The sequence below is a fragment of the Myxocyprinus asiaticus genome, chromosome 15, assembly GCF_019703515.2.
Source record: "Myxocyprinus asiaticus isolate MX2 ecotype Aquarium Trade chromosome 15, UBuf_Myxa_2, whole genome shotgun sequence".
Classification (NCBI taxonomy): domain Eukaryota; kingdom Metazoa; phylum Chordata; class Actinopteri; order Cypriniformes; family Catostomidae; genus Myxocyprinus; species Myxocyprinus asiaticus.
Window position 1 is genome coordinate 37,146,023 of NC_059358.1, and position 19,880 is coordinate 37,165,902.

General features: G+C 37.6%; 1 protein-coding gene across 19 annotated transcripts in view; it reads left to right on the plus strand.

The window, feature by feature from the left end:
- The window catches only part of LOC127452500 (protein MTSS 1-like), a 96,023-nt gene that overhangs the window by 46,760 nt on the left and 29,383 nt on the right, over window positions 1-19,880 (plus strand). For all 19 annotated transcript variants that reach the window (XM_051717971.1, XM_051717966.1, XM_051717976.1 and 16 more), the window contains 3 exons: window positions 15,962-16,046; window positions 18,396-18,487; window positions 18,719-18,793. In XM_051717971.1, the coding sequence (XP_051573931.1) occupies window positions 15,962-16,046; window positions 18,396-18,487; window positions 18,719-18,793 (252 nt within the window). The remainder of the gene's footprint in view (window positions 1-15,961; window positions 16,047-18,395; window positions 18,488-18,718; window positions 18,794-19,880) is intronic.

Consider the following 19,880-nt stretch of genomic DNA (forward strand, 5'->3'; position numbering starts at 1 on the left):
TTTTGGCCTGTGGGATATGAGAACATCTGGCTGGCAAATAATCTGTAGTGTTACACTAATAACCTCCCTTAAGTTACATAACAAGACTCTGTGCGTGTTGTGGCTCTGCTTGGTAATTAAGTCTGAATTAATTTGCCCAGGATATGGAATTGCCCTGATAGCTGTAATGGTGTTGTAACTTTGAGTTAGGGATTTAAACAAACCCCTAACCCTAAGCACTCAACTTGCGTAGCTCGTCCTGTACCATTTGTGCTACAGACATGAATGATACCTCAAATTTTATGGCTTGTTCTGGAGAAGTCTGATATTACTTTTCAGAGGGATTAGATAATGAAACGAGCGTAAAAAAACCACAGACTTACATTAATGTAATAGCGACGTTTTGGTGGGCTTTTTTAACATGGGACCACCTAGCAACCCAAAACGCATTAGCATCACCTTGGCATCCATGCAGAACACAGTAGAAACCGGATAGCAATATGCTTAAAACACTCAGAATACTGTAAAAAGTGCATAGTAGGTTCACCACCTAAAATGTAAAAATTATGTTTTTATTTTGTCCTCTGGATAGTTGAAAAGGATAAATTAGTAAACATGGTTGGCGATACATCCTTTCTTTCTTTAAGCTGCTTAGTTTACGTTAAGGGCCATAGGCACAAGGTGAGGATACTTATCAGTACATGTTGGTACTTTAAGAAAACACCCAGGATTATTTGGCCTCAAAATCATTTAAAACAGATGCTATTATCCCTCATTATTTAAACTGCCTCTTAAAGGGAAACTTAAAACTCTGTACAGAACATTCTAGACCAGACCTGCACCCTCAGGGATAAAAACAAGGTTTTTTTTTTTTTTTTTTTTTTTTTTTTTTTGCTGTAATCAGCCCGATTACATTCAAGTCTTTGCTTTTCCATTTATTTTCCACTCATTGTGCTTGCCTGAGGTATATGATGTAATGTAATGCCTGTGTGATCTGTAACAAGCGAAATTTGTGGTCATTCTTTTCAGTTCCTCGTCTCAGATGATGACAGCTTAATCCTTAGCATGCACAATTGGATTTTCACACACAGCCCACAACAAATAACACTAGACTGGGATGCACTGTACAGTAATTATAGGTAGACCTGTGAGGCAAATTGAACCATGGCTACACAATCGAACCATGCCCAGCATTCATACATTTGCTTTCTTGTAGGGTTGTCACGATACCATAATCATATCTTATGATACTATACCAGCTAAAGGATCATGATAGCAAGTAGTATCACGATACCACACGATAGTGTATTCATTCTTAACACAGTTTAAAGGTGGCTCTTAGAAATTCCAGTTGTTGCTCCGGAAGTGGTGAAAATAACTGATGGATGAATTGGGAGAAGGCTCAAATGGACTAACTTGTTACGTAATACATTCTTAGTTTGATATATAAAAAAACAGCCAGTTCAAACGGCAACGTCTTTAAACTTTTATTTAATTATTTCTGTGATTAATTGAATGTTGGTAACATAAAAATAAAGATTGTAACGTTGAAAAGACCGTTTTGAGCAGCTGTTTCATTATTATAACCGCTTCAGCCCCGGTCACCTGGTAAACAGCAGCGCAAATGCTGATTACACACACACCGGTTTGATTGCATGACTCAGGGACGTGATCTTATCATAAGTGCAAACTTTGCAACGTTACCGGCACCATGCATTTGTATAATTGGAAAAAAATAAACGAGTGCAACGTTCGATTTTTTTCAGAGAAATGGTAAATCTGTAAATGTTAAGATAAAGCATTTAGGTTAAATGAAGTGGCACTAAACCATGTGTATTCTGCAGTGGGATGTGTCTGAAGGTGTTTATTAAGGTTGCTGGTGTTTCTCTCTTTGGCTTGAAATCTCTGTAGACATTCACGGCAGATGGGTTTTCCCGGCCTCATCAGCCAAAACCCAAAATAATTCAAAATCTCTATGTGAATTGTGTTGTGTAAAAAGCTTCTCACTCTCCGAAGTTTTACTAAAATCCATATTATTCATTAGGAGACAGAACCGCCAAATTAAGACACTGGGATTCAGACGTGTGTGTTTGAAGCATAGGAAAACCACTCATTGAAAAATAAACAATACCATATAAAGGGCACTGCGTGAAGGGGAATCCACTCGAAAAGACTATATTTGTTTTATGTTATTGCAGACATAGGTCTGATTTATATGAAGGTTTTAGCTAAAATAATATTTACTACCGCACATACAACATAACTTATGGTACTACCGTTTAAAAAATACTGTGGCACCGGCAGTGTTTTGAAGCTTTAGTATTGCGATATCACCGTAACACCGGTCTACCGTGCAACCCTACTTTCTTGTATTAGTTCGTATTACATTTCTCTTTCTGCAGAGCCCTGTTGATATTGTTACCCATGACAAATGAGAATTATATTGCTTTGATCCATGGATGTCACCCGTATGGTTTACAGCAGGTGTTGACACAAAGCAGCACAGATTCTCTGAAGGCGACTCACCTGTTTCATAGGTAGGACCTTACAGTAGGTTTACAGTGTAAGTATTATCTCTAACACATAGCACTTTTGTAATGTTATTATTTCAGGCTATGTCCTTCTGTGTGTAGTTTACGTACGAGTGCTCACGGGACATCAAGCATATCGCTGGCCATTTTTTTTAAACACCTCTAGCACATTCCTTTCATAGCTCCATGTAAAGCCTTGCTGATCAACCATGTATTGAGCTTTCCCTTCATCTGAGCAAGCAAGTGTTATGGGTAGTTGATACATAACATATCCATTAGCTTTTTTTTTTAATCAACTTCAAGATTTTAGGATACGTGTAAGTGTATATCGTTGGTTTTTGACTAATCACCAGGTTTTTCAAAATTTTTAATCACCATTTTTATTCACATTCATCAAGGTTTTAGGTTAAAATTTGTATAAATGTATGAGGGAAAGTTTAGGCTGTACTGTGTCTTAGGTCCTGGGACTAGTCACCATTTTTTTTAAAGGAATAGTTCACAGAAAAATTAAAGGTCTGCCATAAATTAATACAATTATAAAAAAATTTAAAAAAGCAATGCAAAAAAAGAAGCAACCCAAGTTCCCGTGTGAACACGCAAGCCACTGTGAATGAGCTTCTCATATAGCACTCATGAACGTGCAACGGACGTCAATATTTTACTGAAAATGATTTAAATTGTGGTTGTTTCTCACCGAAACTCTTCAAAAGACTTGGAATATGAGGCATGAAACGTAATGACTACTTTTATGATACTTTTGGGACTTTTTTTAAACCATTTTTATTCACTTTCATCAAGAATTTAGGTTAATATTTATTGAAAATATTAATGTATAAGGGAATGTGCATATATTAGAAGTCCTGTGACTGGTCACCATTTCTTTACGTTTTTTTACCTAGCATTTTTAATCTTTATCAAGATTAGAGGTTAACATGTATACAAGGGAAAGTGTATACCTTCATTTTTTACTTTGGCTTTGCATTTGACCTTTTTTACCTTTTGCGTTCACTAGTTTATTTTATATATATATATATATATATATATATATATATATATATATATATATATATATATATTATTTATATATAATGTAGTCTCTCAATCAATATGAAGTCATAAAAGCTTCATGTATAATAATTATAAATTAGCAAAATGCTGATTAAAACAGTTTTAGATGGAGTGTAGCATGTCACACCTCAGGACAAGTCAACTTCCCAAAAGTATTTCATGTCAGCTACCCATATAATAGCTTCAGAGTATAAGAAGGTTTCTTTTCTCAGAGGTGCTGACAGGTGTTAGAGGTCATTTAATGGATCCAAATGGATTGATGGACATCCTCATTCCCTTTTTTGGCAGCATTAGGGCAGGAACAGAAGGGTCAGCACAATAAATCAGCTACATTCCAGCTATTATGCAATCGCTAGAGACTGCATATAAACATTGAGTGTTTGCTGTAGAACATACCAATACCTTTGTCCAGTCAAAGGCATCAGATGTTTGAAGACTAGATGGATTTCTGAGATTGAGAAAAATGTGAAAGGGGCCAATTGTCATCAAGATCCAGAAGTGATATTAAGACAGCTGTTTGCTTGAGTCTACAGTATGAATATCCAGAGGTCATGGTCTACTATTACAGCAATGCACAAGACAACAAACCTGAAGGGAAACTCTTTTGGAAACCGCTGGTTTGAGTTAATTTTTTCAGCCAACGGCAGACAAAAAAACCTTACATTTAAAGGAGTCGAGCTATATCAACAAACAGAATAACATACATTGGAGGTGGACTATTTTCACTTCCAGCAACCACCTATAGCACCCAGAACACCCTTGAAACTGCATAGCAATGCGCTAATAACACCTTAGTAATTGTGTATGAACGCCCTGGCAACCCATTAGACCTTAGCATCGTGGTGGCGAATTTTGCACGGGCAAGCACTGCTCAAATTTTCTTCAGAAGATGTAAAATTCTATTCTGTTCTTGTTTTATAGGTGAAATACTAGAAAAACATATTACAACCGGACAAATGTGCTTTTTTCAAAAACAAGAAATTGATGTGATTTTGAATATACAAAGCTCTTGGTATGCCTCTTTAGGTTGTCTCTTTCTTACAGAACATTCTGTCCAGCTGTGAGCAGAGGGGATGCAGGATGATTGCACGCTGTGTCTGAAATTATGCAAATGCATCTGTTAGAGTGAGAAGACAAAGACCATTAACTGTATGAGGGCTTTGTGAGGGGGCATCTGCTCTGCCAGTTCAGTCATCCAACAAGTGACCCTCTGAAAATGTGGAGACTTGAGCCACTCTTTAAAATGAATGTGGCATTTATTTTCGAGACAGAAAGCACAAGCATACTTTTCAAACAAAATATTTCACAAAAATAATTTTGTTAGACAATAGATATACTAGTCAAAAGTAATACAAAGTAGATCATAGATGCATCGCATACGAGTTTTCAATTAATTTAAGATGCTGCCTCAGAAGGCAGCTGCCTATGTAGGCTCTGTAGACATTGAGGAAGCTCACTAGGTTTTAATACAGAGCCTTGGTTTGATATTTTGTTCATGCATTGATTTTTGGGGCAACTGTAAATGTGTATGCCTTTTCAGAGCTTTTTCAAAGCCATCTTGCCTTTGACAGCGTTTCTACTTAAGCTTTTCTGTCCACTTAAGGGCCCCTCCTCCCACCGGTGTCCTTTACACTTGTGTTGGCAGGGAAGTGCCACATACCGGGCCCTCAGAGGGAGTCTAGAGGAAAGGAATAAAATCTGTGTACTGTCACTTCACTCTCAAATGCCCCTGTGGTGAACTGTCTCTCGCCAGAGCTCACTCAAGGGTTGATGGAGGCTGCCGTTTTTACACTGTTCTTACATCAGCTCTGCAGCCTTTCTAATGCAAGCTAGATTTTGGATTGTACAGGAGGTGCTGTCCTAGATCAGCATGCAAGGGCAGCCAATGCTGTCAGCCCTCCTCAATGTTAGTGAACATGAAGTTGAGGGAACTTTGAACAGATAAAAGAGATGGACTGGAGTAATGAAAATCAAGAGAGAGCGACAGACACTCTGAAAGGCAAAGGCACATACCGGCAGAGCAATGAATGGGCGGAGCTGCAATGCAGCAGTCAAATAGAGCCCATGTGGAGGCTACTTATAATGGCCGCCAATCTACGCATCAGGCATTCTGTGAGGGGACGAAGCATTTGGAGCCCAGCGCCACAGCTGTGCTAAAAATAAACTCAGAGGTCACTGGATCTGAGTCTTGCACACTAGAGAGCAGTTTTTAAATACTATTCCCACTGCGACCGGGGCTTTGCACGTTAAGAAATATAACTTCCCTCTGTGTCACTTAGACCTTTTGCTTCTCAAGCGTCTTTTCTGTAAGAGTTTTTCATGTCAAAGTGATAAATGCACCAGTGGAGGCCCGTCAGAGGAGGCAAGGGGGGATAAGCTTCCCCAAAATGTATTCAAAAGTGATCAAATTAACAGTTGTTTTAATCGATTTTACCTACTAACATGCATAACTCAGATGCCTTTAATGGAAAAATATATTTTTTTTAATTTTCTTTCATGCGGTGTAGCTCAGGTGAGTGAGTTTTAATCACTGTATAAATTGGTATGAATGCCAGAGGAGGCTGACGGTTCTACACCTCCTCTCATTAGTAAACTGACCATTCAAAATGTCACACAGCATCATCTGCTTCTATTCAAAATTCGGCAAAAAAAGCTAAACTAAGGCAAAATGAAATTTGCCGCCTTCCACATTTACAACCAATCATGATATAACTTGAAAGCTCGAACGACAAGATCATATATAAATTCGACTCAACGAAGCAGTGGAGGATGAAGTGCCTCTACTGTATTAGTTGAGTAGATGTTACTGTATATGGAATGGGGCCTTCCATTCATTTATAAATGTTTGCATTGATCATAGTCTGAAAATGGCACTGCGTGATTTGTTCCGTTCGTTTACTGTATTGACAAAAGTTGGGTTGGTGATTGGAAAGATTATAACACATTGGTAGTTATCTAGACTATTTTAAAAATATCAGGGGGAGAGATCATCTGTGTACAGGAGCATTACCAGCCAAAACATATAATACATCATGATATTGTGACGTGGCAACCTCCTCTGACGTCAGAAACACCCCACCCCTTGGTTCAGCCGCCCTTCTTAGGCTCCCAACGGGAGTGGGCAGAGAGAGAGAGGAGGGGCGCAGTGACTATTATCATTTGGCAGTGTATAATGAGGCAGACCTGATGTTAATAGAGCCTCATCACTGCTGCCTTTAAAAGCCGAGCGCGTCTCTCCTTCGAAAGGCTGGCCTCCTTCCCCTATAGCATGCACACTGGCGTCCTCGTAGGTCCTGGACCAGACCGGGTGAGTTTATTCCTCCCAGCACAAATTAGATGCGTTGCTGGGAATTAAGGCCCTTGGCACGAGTTAGATGCGATGCCGGGCCACCATGCCCCTCAAGCGCTGCTGGAGAAGCCGCCGCCCCTCACTCCACGGACAAGGAGGGGAGTGTGGTGCTGTTGCTGGGACACCTTTTTTGAACTGGACCATTCCCCATTCTGCACTCCCAGACCTACACAGAAGCGCCAACATACCGTGACAACGCCAGACTTCCTCTTCTCTTATTTTGGACACTTCATTCCCTATGGACACTTTATCTTCTCCCTTTTTAACTCCTTTGTTGTTTATCATTTAAAATAAACCCCTCTCTATGGCCTGACGCCACACCCAAAGTGTCTGTCTCTTGCTCACCCCGCCAAATTATTTAAACCTTTGCAATCTTTTATTAGTTTGAACTTTCAAAACCAATTTACATATATGCTTCCCTGAAAATTTCTCTCATGGACCACCACTGAGATGCACCCTTAACCAACCTCCTGCTAAGTGCAGAGTCTAGCACATCTTTTTGATTTTATGCTTTTAGCAGGCGAGTAGTAGCTAGTGGTCAAACAGTTGGGGTCTATGTGGGAATATCATGAAGGTGAGTAAATGATGACTGAATTTTCATTTTTGGGTCAACTACCCAATTAATACAACCATATTTAATAAAAAAATGTAAGCAAAAATTGTTTGCAAGCCAGCACTTCCTGTCTGGGCAAAACTCAAAAGTACTAAAGTTAATAGAGGTGCCTTGCTCATCTCCACAGAAACCAATAATCATCGCCACATGAAAGGAAGCAGAGATGCCCTCCTACAGCCATCACGACTACAGTTTGTTAGGAGACACTAAAAGGAGCAATTGAAAACATCTTAGTCTATCAACTTCAGGCGCTGACGTGTTTGATATTTCCAGAGTAATGGTGGGCGCAGCTTTTACAGGCTTTTTTTCTCCATTTTGTTTTTGTTGTTAGGGACAGACGGTACAGCCTCACTTCTTGTTGATATATGACATTCCTTGATGTGTCGTGGCTGAGCGGGAAACAGCCCCTGACTAACACAGAATTATGCGAGGTTGTCCTTCAGTGAACCTCAAACAAGCTGTTTTGTTGCTAAAACTCAGCCTTAGTTTGCAATACATCTCTGGTAGCATGTATTTGGAAACTAAGAAATGAACTTGAGGTTCTGATGTGTTTATTCACCAGCAGGGAAAAGACCATCAACAACACTTGATCAAATTTTTTGATTTAATTTTTATTGTTATTTGTATTAATTATTTATCCCCTTTTATCCCAATTTGGAGTGCCCAATTCCCACTACTTAGTAGGTCCTCGTGGTGGCACGGTTACTCACCTCAATCCGGGTGGCGGAGGACAAGTCTCAGTTGCCTCCGCTTCTGAGACAGTCAATCCGCGCATCTTATCACGTGGCTCATTGTGCACGACACCGCATGTGGAGGCTCATGCTACTCCCCGCAATCCACGCCCAACATACCACGCGCCCCATTGAGAGCAAGAACCACTAATCGTGACCATGAGGTGTTTACCCCTTGTGACTCTACCCTCCCTAGCAATCAGGCCAATTTGGTTGCTTAGGAGACCTGGCTGGAGTCACTCAGCACGCCCTGGATTCGAACTCGCGACTCCAGGGGTGGTAGTCAGCGTCAATATACACTGAGCTACCCAGGCCCCCCTTTTGATCAATTTTTAAGCTGATAAGAGATTTCTTCAAAGTAAAGCCACAAGCTCTGTCTGGACTTGTTGTTTTTTCCCTCGAGTTTGATTTCAGAGCTGAGAGTAAATGGTAAATGGTCTGCACTTATATAGTGCCTTTTTTAACCTTAGCGGTTCTACATAGCGCTTTACACTGTGTCTCACTCACCCATTCACACACACACTCACACACCAATGAGTAAAGCCTGGACCTGTCTGAGGATGAAGGAACAATGTCATCTCATGTCACTACTATGACACTTTTGTTTTAAATGTCAGTTTGCGTGTTTGGCTGTCCTCGAACCGCGGTCCCCCCAGTCCAAAGTCCAACACTTTATGAAGTAAGCTACCATGCAAGCTCATCGCATTGTAATTAGTGTGTAAATGTAGGTGGGTCTATAAAACATGTAATAATGTAATGTTGTAATGCATTGTTTTTCAAATGAGTGAAAGTGTTTTGATATCATAACATAGCAATGTATGCATAACAAAGCAAAAAAATTATTGTTTATAAAGTCATAATCAGCCATTGTACTCGTGATTTGTGTGAAAGTGAATTAAATTCACAGTAGTTGTAGCTCCTCTAGTGTTAATTTCACCAGGAAACTGTGGCGAAACATATAACGGCATGTAAAAGTCAGTTTGCAAAAATTTAATTGCAGTAACGTTCATTCTACGAGACGGTTGCTTAACACAGTCTCGTGGCATCTCATAATTTGTACGAGATGGCGAAATTGTAAGATACCGAAGTCTCTGATTTAAGTGAAATACAAGAGTGGATTTAACACACTGACTTTTCAGTTCAACAAAATCTCTGTGATTAAAGGTGGAAAACTTATTGATTCTGTCTGGGCAGTCAGGGACAGGCCACCTCTGAGGAGGGGCCATGCTGGAAATGTTACTACAACTGCATTTTCATTTGTGTCTGGCTAAAATGAAAGGACGCTTGTACCATCTTTGCTTGTGCCCCTTTTTGGGGCCTCGCTTATCTATAAAAGCTTCCTGCATTTCACTGTATATGAAACCAAGTCATAAAGGGCTTTAACTAAAATCTTTGATGGTTTATGGAGACAGAGAACTGAGGTTAGAATGGAGCTTTATTTAGTGGGTTGGATTAAGCTGAGATGAACGAGTGTATTTCAGATGGGGAATAAGCAGTGAACTGTTCCTGACGGTGTGGAGCACGAGTTGTTGGTTTCAGGATGGCAGGCAGAAGGAACTAGACTTGATGCTCTGTGAATAGAGAACAAATAGGATTCATAAGGCCTGTTAAAGCTGACTCTTTCTAACAGGGTTCACTTGACTCTCTACAGACTGGAAGGAAGTGAATATAAATAAATGAATGGTGTTGGGGCTTCATGTTACCACTCGTGTCTTTTTCTGTCCATTTCAGTCTTGATTAAAGGAACTTTCCAGATTCAGTACAATTCAAGTTAATGCTGTTGATTATCAAATAAAAATTGTTTGAGTCTTTGACTCATCCCTCAGCTTGTAAAAGCAAAAAACGTGCATTTACAGTCGAAGTGTGAGAAAATTGTTCATTAACCTTATCTGTGCAGAGTTTATGCAGTCTTTCAACTCCTGTAATGATCATTTAAACTTGGTAACTTTCGGACGATATGCGCATGAAAACCATAAAGGAACGTGATGTAACTTTTGGCAAGTTACTGTTTACATGAAGCAAACTCCACTCAATTGTATTGCGTTACTTGAAGTTCATCTGCTTAGAACCGTTGTCCTATCCCAAAAATAACCAGCGTGATCTGAAGAAAAAAACGTGACTGTGGCAGCGTTTTTGCTAAATTATATCACGTGGCTCATTACATGTATTGTGGCTGTTCCGAGGTGAGATGTCCACTGAGTGGCGCTAAAGGCAAGTGATTTGAATTTTTTTTTTCAAAACAGTTAAAGTTAATGCTGTATTGAGTTTAAATCAACAAAACCTACATCCCTACCCTAAACCTAACCGATAGTGTCATAAAAGCAATACGTACATATTGTGATATGCACAATGAACCACGAAATAATTATTTTGCCGAAATGTTGGTACCGATTTAGACAACTTTACAGCTCAAATAGCACACAATTTTTGTCCCATAGGCTTCCCATGTAAGTTTATTACTGTGCACACAATTTGTTTTGTTTTTACAAACTGAGGGACAACTTGAAACTATTGTCTGTGGTAATTGACAGCATTTTTGGCATCAGTTTAACTTATGAACCTGGAATTTTCTTTTAATGTTGTTTAATGAAAAGCAGTGGATGTTTTTGGGAGAATTTTGGCCACTATTCATCTTGAACATATTTCAACTGATTCTTTCTTAGTTTGAAGGTCTAAGTTCAGTTGCTTTATTGAAAACTACAGCCTTTTGCTGCACATTTCTTCACCAAACCACAATATTTTACATTGCGTGTTTGTAATTAGAGCTTTCGTGACACGGCCAGTGAGGCTTGTGGTTGAAACTGGCCAATTTTGTTTACAAGCCCAGTAGACGCTGGAAGACTTCTGAACTGTGTCCTCTATACACACACACACACACACACACACACTCTCCTCACTCAAACACACCATTGTAGGAAGCATTTATTGTTTTCAGAGGCCAAGAACAGAGAGCAGGCTAGGGTGAAGTTGAAGCATAATTCCTGCAGCACGGTCGTAGATTTTGTCGTTGGGGGTTGGGTCTGTAAGTCCAAATGAACCTCTCCATCTTTTTCTTGCTCCCTGACAAGTGAAAGCACAAAGGCATTTTGTCATTTCTGAGCAAGATTAAAAGTCACTTCCAGCAGTGCTGCTCATTTATTCTCTATAGTGACTGGTGCTTTGGGCTGCTCACAGCCAAGTGGGTCTCCATAGGGCCAGACAAAATCAGTGCTTTTCAATGCTTTTCTTATAAGGGGCCCCTCTAGAGTGCACAGCAGCCCGGCTTTGGCCTCCTCTACTGGGACATGGCTGGCCCTGCTGTGGTCTTCACTCTGGTCGGAAAGTATGTACTGACTTTGATAAAGAACTTACTTCTCGACTATTGTTCTAAGTACTTTCTGTAGGTAAACAGGTATTATGAATGACTTTCTTTTCTTTCGTTCTTTTCTTTCTTCTGATTTAAGCGCTTTATGAATGGTTTGATTTGAGAGTAAATAACGGCTTGTATTTCATTCTGTTAATTGCATAAAGAGGTTGAATTGCTTCAGTACACTTGGAGTATTTGTGCATGAGTCATATCGACTACTTTTGTTGTGGTTTTATGGTGTTTTTTTTTTTTTTTGTTCTTTTTTTGAGCTTGACAGACTGGAGTCACTATTTGCTTTCCTTAAGTCAAATAACGAAGTCCCTTAGAGGACAGAGAGGGAATTTATTTTCTGAAAAAGTTCTACGTCCCTTCACTGTGAGTTTTGTGTTCCCTCAAATATTTTGGGTTCCCTTACAAAAATTTTATCCATTCCTTTTGAAATGTAACCATAGATCAACTATGGTGTTTGTAGTAAAACCATATCCACAAAATTTACCATGGTTTTACAATAGTAATCATATTTTAACCATGATATTCATCTTATCCATGATAAGTAATAATACAGAAAATCCCAAACTATGGTAATACAAACTATAAACATTCTGCCAAAAATACATGGTTACTTAGTACACAGTACACTTTTTTTTTTTGTATTCAAGCATGTTGCACATTAAAAAGTCATTTGGGTTTGGAGTGACATTAGGTTGAGTAATTAATGACAGAATTTAGATTTTTGGGTGAACTATCCCTTTAAAGGAATAGTTCACCCAAAAATAAAAAATTCTCTCATAATTTTCTCACCCTCATGCCATCCCAGATGTGTATGACTTTGTTTCTTCTGTAGAACACAAATGAAGATTTTTAGAAGAATTTCTCAGCTCTGTAGGTCCATATAATGCAAGTGAATGGGTGCCAAAATTTGAAGCACCAAATACCACATAAGGGCAACATAAAAGTTCTCCAGACAACTCCAGTGGTTAAATCAATATCTTCAGAAGTGATTTGATAGGGTGTGGGTGAGAAACAGATCAATATTTAAGTCAATATATATTTTTTTTTACTATAAATGCTCCTCCCTGTTCAGTCAATCTCCACTTTAACTTTCACATTTTTCTTTTTCTGTTTTTGGTGATTCACATTCTTCATGCATATTACCCCCTACTGGGCAGAGAGGAGAATTTATGATAAAACAATTTTTCATCCACACCTATCATATTGCTTCTGAACACATGAATTTAACCACTGGAGTCATATGGAGTACTATTATGATGCCTTTATGTGGATTTTGGAGTGTCAAAATGTTGGCACTTCCATTGTGAGGACGTATAGAACTGAAATATTCTTCTAAAACTCTTAATTTGTGTTCTGCAGAAGAAAGAAATTCATTCACATCTGGGATTGCATGAGCGTGAGTAAATCATGTGAGAACTGTCATTTTTGGGTGAACTATCCTTTTAAGTTCAGAGAGCTTGACCTGCTCGCTAAAGATAACAATGGAAAGTCTTTTTGCAGCTAGTTCTATTCAGTCTCAACTTAAACCTTCAACAAGTCAAGAGTTTACTCGAGGGTTGTTAAACAAGTACAATTTAACCACGATGAACAACTTTCTTTGTTGCTGTAGCACTCACACTTAAATAGAGATGCCCGGCTCATAATTCTCCACCATTTTTACTTTATTTTCTAATCTGATGGGTCCTCAGCTCCTGTGGCCATATGGTATAGTAAAGTGCCCACTGGTAGCACACTTCAAAATCTCAGTGGTGCAGTTCACCATCTGGGTATTGTTCGTCCGTTCTATCATGACAACTTAGTGTTCGGAAATCCTACTCAGTTGACGCACTGCTTTTTTGCATACTGTGTAACAGAGAAAGCATGCATATTCAGACACAGGATCTCTCTGTATGGTCAGTGGGTGACAGGGATCACACGCACATCCTCATTACACCTCGGTACTGATCTGCCTGCTGTCAAACCCTCTGAGTGATATTGTGCTCTTTAAGAAGGCCTTCAGTCTCAGGAAATCATGAAGAAAAGAAGTCCTGTGCTCCTCAATAATCTCTTCTGCAATCATTCTAATCTCTGTATGCTGAAAATAATTTGACACTGGTGGAATAGGTTTAAGGAATGAACGTTTCTTCCCTGTAATTGTGTGGTCACTATTGATGTGTGTGTTTAGACAAAGCCCAAGGATTTGAGAGCGCGGTTAATGAGGAGCTGTGTTCAAGTGCTTCGGGCCATTTAGTTACGGCCCCTGTTGCCGTAGGACAGGACTGTCAATCACTAACTATTGTGGCAATGATAGGGCAGGAACAGGGGTTTAATGATGTGACTAGAAAAAGAAAAAGATCTCTGAAGCCAAAACCAATATTTTTTACATGAATGGGAGTGGCTACTAAACAAGGTGGTTTAAATTAAAGACATCGTACACCCACAAATGATCATTCTGTTCATTTCAACTAGGGATGTGCGGAACGACTAATTTCACTGACGTTTAAACGAAACTTTTGGAGTCGACTAGTCTAAAACGAAACCAACCTTCAGAAAACAGTCAAAAGTTGTTTTTCAATAATATTTGTATTATTAATTAGATTTAAAATGTGTAACATTTAATATGACAGTAATTTAAGTGCAGCCTCTTGTGTAAAAATGTTGAATAGTTTAATTGGGGAAAATATTAACTGACTAATAATTCCAGTGTCGACTAGCAGCATCAGAACATTTAGTCGACTAGACTCGCACATCCATAATTTCAACCTCAAGCTTATGTCATTCCAAACCAAAATGCCATTGTTTTTTAAATTTTTTTTTTAAAGAGCACAAATTGAGATGTTTTGAAGAAAGTGCCAGACTTCTAAAGCCATTAGATGGCCTTATTTGAGAAACAGATTAAAATTTAAATTATTGTTCTGGGTTCAGTACAAGTTAGCTCAATAAACAGCATTTGTGGCATAATTTTGTTTGAGAGCTAATGCATTGGACAAGATTTTCAGTAAATAACTCAAATTTCAGTCTGTTCCTTGCATAAAGCCATCATATGACTTCAGAAGTCTTGGAATATGGTGCACAAGTTATATAGACTACTTTTACGGTACTGTTTTTTGTAGGAATGCACCGATATGAATTTTTTTTTGCCAATACCGATTTTAACAAAAACCTATTGGCTGATACTTGTACCGATATTGTGCCACTTACCTTATTTTGTCATCAAATCACGGTTTTGCTCAGAAATTATGTTTTAAAAATGTACAAAGAGTTACAAAAGCTTTTTTATTGTTTTAACAATAAATAATTCCCATTGAACATGGATTGGGTCTGTTGAACACATGACAGGACAACATTTAAAAGAGTGCAACAATAAAAGATAAATAGAAGGGAAAAATATTTAAAAATGAATTTACAATAATTTACATTTATGTTTTCCATGTTTGTACTATATATAAAAGAACATCACAAATTCATATTATGCATATTTTGCATATTTAATTATTATAAATGAACCATTGTTTTTGACATTGCCATTTTCATGCTTAAAACTGATTTGCTGATTTTAATTTGGTCAGTAATTGGCCGATTTAATAATGGTGCATTCCTAGTGTTTTTTTTTTGTTTGTTTGTTTGTTTTTTACAAATCAGAGCAGCATGGACATTGTTAACATTTTCTCCTTTTGTTTTCAATGAAGTAAGTCACATTTATTTGGAATTACATGAGGGTGAGTAACTGATGACAGAATTGTCATTTTTGCCAGAACTATTTCTTTATTTGCGGCCATACTCTCTTTAAAAATCCTCTTGACATAAGGGTTAGGGTTACTGGTGCCACAGTGTGGCTAAGTTTTGGATACTGTTGTCAATTTTAGTGTCATACTGTGAACCTAGGCATTTTGACAATGTATGGCTTAAAGTTTAGAATAAAAATGTAGTTTTGTGGTCAATTTTAGTCCAAGTCGGTTAGCTTTGAGGCTGTCTGTTTGCGAATGCACACCTAAAACTTGACAAAATAAACTTTTAGATATACACTCGAGATGTACATATACCTTTTAGCAGATAAGTGCATTTAAAATCTACAGTCTAATTTTTGTCCAATAAAATGCTTTCTAGAATGAGAATGTAAATTACAGTATAAATACCATCTTCCTCGACTAGCATTAGCAAGTAGCAAGTCATGCTTTATTTTTTTTTTTAACTGGTTTTACTACCCAACTTTCTGTTTCAATAGGAAATGTGACAACACATGAAACAAACCTAGGGTTTTCAAACCATTTCATGGGGTCTTTAGCTAGTATTATAGCTCCCATATTCATTTTGTGGAGCGTTTTTAATATGTTGTCGCTCTCTGTGTTTCAGGTGGTACCAGAGACATCGGTTCAGCTCTCACCAGGATGTGTATGAGACACAAAAGCATTGAAGCCAAGCTCCGGCAGTTTTCAGTGTAAATATCCATTTTACCACAACATAAACGAGGACCAGAAGCTCTTTCAAAGAGAACTGTTTTCTTATTTGAGTAAAATAACTCTATAAATAAACCCAAAACTAATGCTGGGGGGCAACAATGCAGAAAATCTTAATGGTCCTAAATGTAGGCTTTATTTTCATTATGCAAAATATAATTACATTTTTCGGTGTAATGATTTGGGGTTAAATATGAACATTCTAACCAGAACATTTTACGTTTTATTTTATTTATTCTAAAAACCTATAAATATATATATTTACAGTTTTAAAAAAAAATTCAGAACTTCTTAAACTACTTCAGAGAGTTCTCCACTGCAGCAATGACAGCTTTGCAGATCCTTGGCATTCTAGCTGTCAGTTTGTCCAGATACTCAGGTGAAATTTCACCCCACACTTCCTGTAGCACTTGCCATAGATGTGGCTGTCTTGTCGGGCACTTCTCACACACCTTACAGTCTAATTGATCCCACAAAATCTCAATGGGGTTAAGATCTATAACACTCTTCTCCAGTTATCTGTTGTCCAATGTCTGTGTTTCTTTGTCCACTCTAACCTTTTCTTTTTGTTTTTCTGTTTCAAAAGTGGCTTTTTCTTTGCAATTCTTCCCATAAGGCCTGCACCCCTGAGTCTTCTCTTTACTGTTGTACATGAAACTGGTGTTGAGTGGGTAGAATTCAATGAAGCTGTCAGCTGAGGACATGTGAGGCGTCTATTTCTCAAACTAGAGACTCTGATGTACTTATCCTCTTGTTTAGTTGTACATCTGACCTTCCACATCTCTTTCTGTCCTTGTTAGAGCCAGTTGTCCTTTTTCTTTGAAGACTGTAGTGTACACCTTTGTATGAAATCTTCAGGTTTTCGGCAATTTCAAGCATTGTATAGCCTTCATTCCTCAAAACAATGATTGATTGATGAGTTTCTAGAGAAAGCTGTTTCTTTTTTGCCACTTTTGACCTAATATTGACCTTAAGACATGCCAGTCTATTGCATACTGTGGTAACTCAAAAACAAATACAATGTTAAGCTTCATTTAACGAACAAAATAGCTTTCAACTGTGTTTGATATAATGGCAAGTGATTTTCTAGTACCAAATGATCAATTTAACATGATTACTCAAGGATAAGGTGTTGGAGTGATGGCTGCTGGAAATGGGGCCTGTCTAGATTTGATCAGAAATGACTTTTTTCAAATAGTGATGGTGCTGTTTTTAACATCAGTAATGTCCTGACTATACTTTGTGATCAGTTGAATGCCACTTTGGTGAATTAAAGTAATAATTTCTTTCCGAAACAGCAAAATCTGTACATTATTCCAAACTTTTAGTCGCCAGTGTATGTGTGTGTGTGTGTGTGTGTGTGTGTGTGTGTGTGTGTGTGTGTGTGTGTGTGTGTGTGTGTGTATATATATATATATATATGTATGTTTTCAGGATCACGACTAACATAAATTCAGTCAAATGTGTACAACTTTTGACTGGTACAGTATGTATACAGTACATCTGTAAGGGTCTAAGTATTGTATGACAGGCTGTAATGCCATCTCGTTTAAACATAACTTTACTAAGGAACTATATATGGGGTCTGAATATACGCAGTTTCCCAGCCACTTTAATGGATGTTGATTTTACCCTCGCGAATGCATTACACACTTATTAAGATATCATTAAATCTTGATTTAGAAACCCCCCATAGCAAGGATTACCAAAAACCAACAGTCTTTCTGGCATTTTTTGTTAGTTTTGTCCGTAGAGAGGAAAGCGGATGGTTGTTATTGTGGTAGTAAAACTTAAGAGAATGCAGGGAACCCCAGTCTGTCCGACTCCCCAATCTCTCCCAGAATTCCACACTGTGTGGCATGCAAATTCGGAGTTCTAATTTCAGGAGACATTTTGGACAAATTCTTCATGCGTCTCCATTGCTATGCTATAAATCAGACATTTTTGTTTTGGCTGTCGGATTCCTGACAATGACCCCAAAAGCAGGGATTGCAGATGGACTTCTAATTTTAAAGTTCCTCCCATAGCTGCCCAGCATGCAATAAGAAATAGTGACAAGCAGCCAATGATTAACTTGAGCAAAGGCAAACAAATAAAATGAATTACTGAGACAGACCGACATTACATTATGTGTGATTACCAATGAATTTGAGGTGTAAAATTGTGTTAAATCTACATTCATACATTCAGTGACCTAAACAAATAACATTTAAAGTTACTATAGGCATGTAATACAGCAAGTACATGGAGGTATCCTTTTGATAATAAGCCTGAACAAACATTAAACACATCTTATTCGATGTTAATTTTGCTTTTATGTTGTTTTGCAGGGCCTTCATCGAGTGTCTGATAAACCCTCTACAGGAGCAGATGGAGGAATGGAAACGAGGGGCAAACACACTTGATAAAGACCACGCTAAAGGTGCATGACTCCCCAATCCCACCTGACTTTTATCTCGCCTCTAATTCTTCTCTCTGACATCACGCGTTTCCAATAAAATCCAGATTTGTTAAACCGGCATAAAACTGTTATGCAACGAATACAGCTGCATTTATTATAACAGATGCACTTCTCGTTGTATGGCTTAGTTTTTTTGTTTTTTTTCACCCTCTGCATGTTTGAGGTCATCCTTGTGTATTTATTTCTCCACAGAATATAAGAAGGCTAGACAGGAGATCAAGAAGAAATCTTCAGACACCCTTAAACTGCAGAAGAAAGCAAAGAAAGGTAATCTCAACACTTAATGACATCTTTTCCTGTGGGGCATTGCTTCAAGTGAGACAACATTGTGCTCAGTGTGCAGCAAACTTTTAAATGGTTGGGTAATCTGGACACTGTGAGCAGAACGTTACGCAACGAGTGCAGTTAATCCTCTGAATATTTCTCATCTGTAATGAGATACGTGTAACTGTTGCCGTGAATGATGAGAAACACTACAGCATCATTCTGCATGTTACAGTGGACATGCAGGAGCAAAACTTTAAGCCTGTTATGTAAGACAGTGTATTAGAAGCACAAAATATTATAAAATGTTTTAAGATGATTTGCAGAGGAGAGGGGTGATTACACAATTGAATATAAACAGACCATGACTTCCTGCCTCAAACTGTAAAATCCTTAATCTAATCCTTTTATGAGGCTTTACCTACCTGATATGATGTAATAACTATGTATGATTATACTTATAATATTGATTATTACTGTGCATAAAAGGGTGAATGTTACAACGACCATGTTTGGGACATATTTCACCCCAAAATATATATAAAAAATTATTATTATTATTATTATTTTGCACCAAAAAAATTAAAACAAAATAAAAAAAATGTTACATTGTGACATTATTTTAATGACAATGAAGCAACAACAACAACAAATCTAATTCTCATTACAGTAATGAGATGTTCAGATTTTTGAGTTTGTCTGTAATTCTCATTATTCTCATTATTCTTAATGATCATTTTCATTAGATTCTCATTATTGTATTGAAAATCAATGAAAATCATTCTGTCTGGACCCAAATATTTATTTAAATAACCAAATAATATTGAATTTAAATAGTATAAAATGTAATTAAGAAAAAAAAAAAAAAATGAAAATATTCTTCCTTCTTTTTTTTTTTTTTATATATATATATATATATATATATATTGCAGTATTAAAAATGTATGGGGAAAATGAATTTGTGATAAAAAATATCACATTGGCAAAAATCTTAATGATTCCCAAAATAGGCTAAAATAATATATAATTTCTCATTAACATTTTTATTTTATTTTTTTATTTCAATGTAATTTTGAGGGAAATGGTTTTT